The sequence below is a fragment of the Moschus berezovskii genome, chromosome 9, assembly GCF_049115385.1.
Source record: "Moschus berezovskii isolate FMDL1 chromosome 9, NW_MosBer_1.0, whole genome shotgun sequence".
NCBI lineage: Eukaryota > Metazoa > Chordata > Mammalia > Artiodactyla > Moschidae > Moschus > Moschus berezovskii.
Window position 1 is genome coordinate 933471 of NC_142468.1, and position 8777 is coordinate 942247.

At 39.0% G+C, this 8777-nt stretch overlaps 1 protein-coding gene across 7 annotated transcripts in view; it reads left to right on the forward strand.

Annotated features, from left to right (window-relative positions):
- RPS6KA5 (ribosomal protein S6 kinase A5) overlaps positions 1-8777 on the forward strand; it is a 189525-nt gene that overhangs the window by 140704 nt on the left and 40044 nt on the right. For all 7 annotated transcript variants that reach the window (XM_055437370.2, XM_088839364.1, XM_088839362.1 and 4 more), the window contains 2 exons: positions 5332-5415; positions 7668-7771. In XM_055437370.2, the coding sequence (XP_055293345.1) occupies positions 5332-5415; positions 7668-7771 (188 nt within the window). The remainder of the gene's footprint in view (positions 1-5331; positions 5416-7667; positions 7772-8777) is intronic.

Genomic DNA, 8777 nt, shown 5'->3' on the forward strand with positions numbered 1-8777 from the left:
TTCACAATCTTAACCCTGTAGTAGCTTTCATTCTAATGTTGCTTATAAAATAGCATGAACTTAAATGCTAGATAGGCTGATTGCCTGTCTCCTTGAGAAAAATGTTAATTTTTAAATAAATAAACAGTATTCTTAATACAGTTTAGCTGTACTATCTTAGCCTTTTTATAAAATAGTTCACAACATATTACCTTGAAATCTTTTTACCCCCACCAGAGACCTTCCCCTATCATACTTCATCAGTTTAATTTCTGGGCATAGTTATTTGAAAGGCATTCAGCATACACTCTGGATAATAAGCACATTCCTAGGTAGATAAAGACAAATTCAAAAGTAAAATTGGGGCTTTTTTTTTTTTTATACCGTGAAAGATAGTCAGGAAATTCGGACTGACACATTAGAAGCTTGAACCTGGAGGGAGCAAGACTTCCATTTGGAGCAGAGAAAGAGAAAGCAGATACAGAATTGCAAGGGCTAAAATGGCAATGTTTCAAAGTAGCAGAGAGACTTAAGAAATGTTTTATCTTTGTTTACTGTTATTTCTCAAGGACTGGAAGTTCTCATCACTTAACCTTAATTTTTCTGTCTTAGAATTTTTATAAAATAAATAATTATCTCTTAATTATTAATTAGTGTAGACACTACCTACATCCCCCCCGCCAAAAATAGCTGAATTTTAAAAGAGCTCAGAAATCTAATGAAGAAGGTAGAAGAAATACCTTTGAGGATTTAATATGGTTCCGAGGTTTCTGTGCGTCAAGACATTGGAGAACTGAGCTACATTATGGCATATTTTTCATTGTCAGATAAAGAAGGAAAAAAACAAACATAGAAAGTGGTGGTGACTATCAGATCTTTCCCACAGTGATCATAAGATCCATACGTCTCACACTCATTTTACGTGAAACTGATGAATATCTAGCATTTTGTGGAAGAGTGCAGATTTCTATGACTTTTAAGTTTAAAATGTAAACATTGTCGCATACTTATATACATAGTTCCAGAATGGTTTGTAACATGATTGTTGTTATCATCTAGTCACTAAGCTGTGACCGACTCTTGCGACCCCATGGACTGTAGCTCACAGGCTCTTCTGTCCATGGGATTTCCAAGGCAAGAATACTGGAATGGGTTGCCATTTCCTTCTCCAGGGGATCTTCCCAACCCAGGGACTGAACCCACATTGCCTGCATTGGCAGTTGGATTCTTTACCAGGGAGCCACCAGAGAAACCCATAGATATACGAATCACTTTGCTGTACACCTGAAACATTGCGAATCAACTAACTTCAATTTAAAAATAATTAGTTAAACAGTTTACTGGAATTTGCAAAATAAGAGATGAGATTAAATGATAAATACTCTCACTTAGTAATTTTCACTTGTTTATTTTTGTCAGCTATATAATGATTTTTGCTGTATATTCCAAAAAGGGCTATTGCATACTAAATAATATATTACCTATTTAATAATATATTATTGTATAAATATATATTTATATATATTATATAAATATCAACAACCTCAGATATATGAATGATGCCACTCTAATGGCCGGAAGCAAAAAGGAACTAAAGAGCTTCTTGATGAGGGTGAAAGAGGAGAGTGAAAAGGCGGACTTAAAACTCAACATTCAGAAAACTAAGATCATGGCATCCAGTCCCATCACTTCATGGCAAATAGAAGGGGAAAAAGTGGAAGTAGTGACAGATTTTCCCTTCTTGGGCTCCAGTCACTGCAGACATGAAATTAGAAGATGCTTGCTTCTTGGAAGGAAAGCTATGACAAATCTAGACAGCATATTAAAAAGTAAAGCTGTCACTTTGCTGACACAGGTCCATATAGTCAGAGCTGTGGTTTTTCCAGTAGTCGTGCAGATGTGAGAGTTGCACCATAAAGAAGACTGAGCGCCGAAGAATGGATGCTTCCGAACTGTGGTGCTGGAGAAGACTCTTGACAGTCCCTTGGACAGCAAGGAGATAAAACCAGTCAATCCTAAAGGAAATCAACCCTGAATTTTCATTGGAAGGACAGATGCTGAAGCTGAAACTCCAGTACTTTGACCACCTGATGCAAAGAGCTGACTCACTGGAAAAGACCCTGATACTGGGAAAGGTTGAAGGCAGGAGGAGAAGGGGGTGACAGAGGATGAGACGGTTGGAGGGCATCACCAATGCAGTGGACATGAACTTGGGCAAACTCCAGGAGATGGTGAGGGATAGGGAGGCCTGGCTACAGCCTGTGCTACAGTCCTTGGGGTTGCAAAGAGCTGGACATGACAGAGCGACTGAACAACAATAAACTATTAATAGAAACACTATGTATTCATTTTTATGAAGTTTGGGGTTTTTTAAAGTAATTTTGTAATATTTGTTTTTTATTAATTCAGTGAAGAGATGAATGCCTCCTAATGCACACTTTCTTCAGTCTAAGCATATCTAACAAGATGTTTCCAATTATTCATCACTTTTTATATGAAGTCAGATTTGTTTAGCTTTAATCTTTAATCTTTCTAGTAGTTTGTTATGAAATTAATATTTGGTACTGAAGTGATGAAGCAGAGAGATAATGACCTTTGATGTCTGGTTTATATTAGCTGTTTAGTGAGATTTTATTCTGCAAGCTGACAAGAAAGAAAATTTTCTCCATATCTAAGTGTAACTGAATTATTTCTTTTAGTTCCTTGGGGAATAGTAATCTTTCAGTATATGTATTACATAAAAAGAAATGAGTCATAAACCATATAAAATTGTATAATTACTTTTATTTATATAAAATTATTGACCTTTATATATGTCATAATTAAGTAGTTTTCAATACATTTGTTATCACACGGTTTAAATAAATTCATTACAGTCATATCTCTGAGCTTAATGTTCAGCCAATAAAATTGGGAATTTCTATCACTTCTATATTGGAGCTTCCCAGATGGCTCAGTAGTAAACAGTCCGCCTGCAATACAGGATTCACAGGTTCAATCCCTGGGTCAGGAAAATCCCCTGGAGAAGGAAACGGCAACCCACTCCAGTATTCTTGCCTGGGAAATCCCATGGACAGAGGACCTGGTGGGCTGCAGTCCATGGGCTCGCACGACTCAGCACCTAAACAACAAGAGCCACTTCCATAACAGTACTGGGATAGTGTTCTTCACATTTAAAATTGGTAAGTAAGAAGAAGTTTTTGTGGAACCTTGCTGGTGGTAGAAGAATAGAGTGTAAATTGAAAAACTTTCTCTAAAATAGTTTTGTAATGTATTGTAATGACACCCAAGTGTAACCCAGGAAGCAATAGTTAGAACTGGACATGGAACATCAGACTGGTTTCAAATCAGGGAAGGAGTATATCAAGGCTGTATACTGTCACCCTGCTTATTTAACTTACATGCAGAGTACATCATGAGAAACACTGGGCTGGATGAAGCACAAGCTGGAATCAAGATTGCCGGGAGAAATATCAATAACCTCAGATGTGCAGATGACACCACCCTTATGGCAGAAAGTGAAGAGGAACTAAAGAGCCTCTTAATGAAAGTGAAAGAGGAGAGTGAAAAAGTTGGCTTAAAGCTCAACATTCAGAAAACAAAGATCATGGCATCCAGTCCCATCACTTCATGGCAAATAGATGGGGAACCATTGGAAGCAGTGACTGAATTTATTTTTTTGGGCTCCAAAATCACTGCAGATGGTGACTACAGCCATGAAATTAAAACACGCTTGCTCCTTGGAAGGAAAGTTATGACCAACCTAGACAGCATATTAAAAAGCAGAGACATTACTTTGCCAACAGAGGTCCATCTAGTCAAAGCTATGGTTTTTCCAGTGGTCGTATATGGATGTGAGAGTTGGATTGTGAAGAAAGCTGAGCGGCCAAAGAATTGATGCTTTTGAACTGTGGTGTGGAGAAGACTCTTGAGAGTCCCTTTGGGCTGAAGGAGATCCAACCAGTTCATCCTAAAGGAAATCAGTCCTGAATATTCATTGGAAGGACTGATGGTGAAGCTGAAACTCCCAATACTTTGGCCACCTGATGCAAAGAACTGACTCATTAGAAAAGACCCTGATGCTGGGAGGGATTGGGGGCTGGAGGAGAAGGGGACGACAGAGGATGAGATGGTTGGATGGCCTCACCGACTCAATGGACATGAGTTTGAGTAAACTCTGGGAGTTGGTGGTGGACAGGGAGGCCTGGCGTGCTGCAGTTCACGGGGTCACAAAGAGTCAGACAAGACTGAGCGACCAAACTGAACTGAACTGAAGTGCCTTTAAAATTTCAGATGTAGCCATATGAATGTATATTATTAAAGAATTATTTTCCCCCAATTTAATATATCTGCATAAGAATTCAGATAGTTTTCTCCTTTATTCCACTGAGATATGAAGCATTATGAATTACTTGATTTTTAAAAATTTATTTTCAAGTTGATATATTAAATTAGCCCTTTTTGAAGTAGTACAAAAGAGAAACAACTGTCTTTAAGAGACAGTATTCTTTTAGGACATCTCTGCTCATCAGCTCTGAACCCACCGTTGACAGTGCCAGACTGAAACATGATGATAAGATCGGAAAACTTCTTTACACCCTTTTCCATCTTTGGGTTCCCGTTTTCCCTTCTTAGCATTTGATCTTCCTTTTCCCTTAAGGTTCCCAGTGTTTTTCCAGTCTTGCTGATCCGGAAATAAAGTCATTCACACTAGAAGTTTTGGTGTTAGTGGTGAAGAATCGGCCTTCCAATGTAGGAGATGTAAGAGATGTGGGTTCAATCCCTGGGTAGGGGAGATCCCCTGGAGGAGGAAATGGCAAACCACTCCAGTATCCTTCCCTGGAGAATCCCACGGACAGAGGAGCCTGGCGCGCTGTAGTCCACGGTGTCGCAAAGAGTCGGACACGACAGCGTCTGAGCATATAGCTACGTCCATACAGTTCCCCTTCTAGGGTTTTTTGTCTTCTTACAAGAACAGTTGTAAAAAATCAGCGATTGGAATATATCCATGTACAGAAAAGAAGAGTGAGTGAATGGCTTCATGGATGGAAGTATTCATAAATGATAGTAGGGTTTCAGGGTTTAAAAGGTTTACCCGTGCCATTAGGGTGGCCAAAACGTTTGTTTGGATTTTTCCGTAAGAGAGTAACCCAAAAACCTGAACGAGCTTTTTGGCCAACCCAGTATACAGATGTGTATACACTGGTTTGTTCTGGTGAGAAGAGTCTGTCAGGTAGATTCTGCTACTTCTTTGCTACTGTGGTATATCTTGACATTGCCATGTGGTATTAACTCTTTTTGTCAATTTTCGTACTAGCTTAAATTTCTTTTTGTTTGTTTGATTGTTTTAAGGCTGAAAGAGCATATTCCTTTTGTGGAACCATTGAATACATGGCACCAGATATTGTCAGAGGGGGAGACTCAGGACATGACAAGGTATGTTCTGTGTTTGACACTTCCTGCTGTATCTCCATGAAATGTGTGAGAAGAATCCTACTTATACTGTTACTAGACCCACTCCCACAACAGACATCTTCACTTGACAAGATTAGGACTAACAGCAGAAAGGTCTTGCCAGGCCCACGCCCACAGTGTAGTCTCAGGACAAGTCCGCGAGGCCCTGATAAGGCCGGTGTGCGGGGCACTCTCCCTGCTGGTGTCTGAGTCAGAGGCGTTCTCTGTCCTTTTAACGCCTCAGGAAAGCTCTGCTACACACACACACACACACACACAGAAAGAGTCCTTCCTACCAACTTAGACTCTTCTGGTGGTGTTTGCTTTTTTTCCCCCTTTCCTTTGCATGCACAGGCATATTATGATATCTAGTATTTTGGAGGAAAAAGAGAACAGAAAGTTTAAGACATTCTAGATTTCCCTTTTTTTCCAAGTTTTGTTGATGAGGATAATTTTTTATTTTAGAGAGTAATACTCTTGTTAAGGGAAACCACAAAATTGACTAATTCTTGAAATAATAATTTTTCTGTTATTTCCATTAAGTGTCATGTCTTGAGCAAAGCATCATTTGTAACCCTGCTTAAAACAAAAATCACTTTGGTTGCATGTGATCTGGCCTTTTAGGACACAGCTGAGCCACAGTGCAGTGCAGAGGGGTCGTGGGCACCCAAACAGTCCATCCTGTTCCTGCTGGAGTCATGCAGCTTTGCATTCAGGATGCTCTAAGTTTGTTTTCCTAAGCCCTCTAAGAAAAAGCTCATTTTTTTTTTTTTTACCCTCCTCGCTTCCCTTTGTATGTGCAGAGTGAAAACTGTAGATGAGGCATTCTAAGTAGTGTTAAAATCTAGGTCAGATATTTTTTCTTCCTGTAATGGCAACCCACTCCAGCATTTTGCTTGAAAAGTCTCATGGACAGAGGAGCCTGGCAGGCTGTAGTCCAAAGGGTCGCAAAGAGTTGGACACGAGTAAGCACAGAGTACTTGTTAGATTTGTTCAGTTCCTTCTTGACGCTTTTGCTTTATTAATAACATTCTCGAAATAAAGACCTCTGTTTTTTTCACTCCTCATCTCCCCATCTCCCTCATCCCCTTTCAAAGTCTCACTTATGTGGTGGGAATGTCTTAAGGGTGGAGAATCAGTGGTCTCCTTGCTAAGGACCAGTCATGTATTTAAGAGCCCACAGGGGTTCTTTAAGTTTGTGTGGTATTGGCTTTAGTCCATGACTAGGAATCTGATGGTAGTTCTGTATCAGTTTACGGGCGTGGTTTATATCCAACGTTCTATGGATCCTGACTCAGATGACAGTAAAACTGCTTGTCTAAATAAAACAACTGAATTACTGATTTGGTTTATATGTTATTGTTACATATTTTCTTTAAAATAACTCTGGGCTCACCAACTTTACACCATCTCTCTGAAACCTTGGCCCTGAAATTTGGAAGCAGAGAGTTTAAAATTTTAGCTTCAGTTAATTTCTCATTGGTGTCAGTTCGTATATTCAGCAGTTATTGAACTTGATTTGCCTAATTGTCAAAGAATTAATTTTCAATATATCAAGATTCTTTAAATTTAGTAACTATATATATAAATTGCTATATGTAAATTAAATATATAATTTGCTTATGTTCTCAGTTAACTGGTTTTATAAATTGTTTTCTAAAGTAGACCACATTTTATGTTATTTTCAGCCTTTCTATTCCTCCCACAAACTAAAGAGCATTAGATTTATGTGATAGTGTCCCATAAGAGGAATTGATTTAGGTGGTTATGAAAAAGTAACTCCTTTTGATGGGTTATTTTTCATTTTCATTCTTTGACTTTAAGAAATTTCATATTTATCAGAACTGAATAATCAACAAAAATGCTGATTAATACGCTTTTGCCCTGTTATCATAAGTCTAAAGATTTTGCTTACTTACAATTTTAAAATTTCACTTTTAAGAAAATTTTTGGGGGAGACGGAGAGGATAGATTGGGAGTTTGGGGTTAGCAGATGCAAACTGTCACGTCTAGACTGGATAACAAGGTCTTACTACACAGCACGGGGAACTGCGTTCAGTACCCTGTGATAGATCGTAATGGAAAAGAATATTCAAAAGAATGCGTGTGCGTGTGTGTATACATATATATATAAAACTGAGTCACTTTATATAGCTTTGTTCTGTTCATTTTTCTTTTTTTATAAGATAAAATTAGTTAATATTCTAGAAAATGGAATGTCTGTTGTTTTATAGGCAGTTGACTGGTGGAGTTTAGGTGTTCTAATGTATGAATTGCTAACTGGAGCATCTCCGTTCACTGTTGATGGTGAGAAGAACTCCCAAGCTGAGATATCTAGGTAAGACCTGGCAAAATAAAATAAATGTGTTGTTTTCTCAAAGGACCTGATCAAATTTCTGCAATTTGGCTGATGGAAAAAATAATTTTTTAATGGCGTAGACAAAAATGGGGTAAGCAGTAAATTTCCAATTATATTTCCATAGGATGTAGCTTTGTAACCTTTATCTCTTTATCCTTTAGATGCCCAGTTAGATCTTACTTTTCATAGTGTTGTAACTTTGTGTGCTCCAAAGCATTTACCATATTGTCTTAAGAAAAGAAAGTGAAGTCTCTCAGTCGTGTCTGACTCTTTGAGACCCCATGGACTGTAGCCTACCAGGCTCCTCCATCCATGGGATTCTCCAGGCAAGAGTACTGGAGTGGGTTGCCATTTCCTTCTCCAGGGGATCTTCCTGACCCAGGGATTGAACCTGGGTCTCCCACACTGCAGGCAGACGCTTTACCCTCTGAGCCACCAGGGAACACAACCTAAGTGTTTATTTGCTGGGTACTTTTTCCCAGTGTATACATCATGTAATTTCTTTGTGACTTCAACATAAAGAAACAGTAGTTCTTTTTCAGATGATGGATATAAGCCCAGTAGAAACAAATACCCTGAGATCGCCGTCTCGTAGGTTATCGTGGCCGCCTTCTGCTCCTTTCCCTCCGAGCAGTCAGCGCAAGTGCAGCGCTGCGTGTTTGTTTGTATTGTGTAACGAGTGTGTCTCTCCCACTGGGTTGTGAGCCCTGAGCGCCGGGGCGAGTCTGGCTTTGGTTCTCACCACGGTGTGCTTGGAGGCCAGCACTGGGCTCACCACGCAGAATTCAGTGAATGTTTTTGGAATGAAATGAGTTAATGAACAAATAAACGAAGCACGATAAAGTAGTATACTGATTGCTCGTTATGTTTTTGTCCAGTTTTTACTTGAATTTTGTAACTTTGAGAACAGATTTGACATTAAACATTGAGACTTCCGCCTATTACCAAGATGTAATAACAGGACCAGGATTACTTCCCTTCCTGA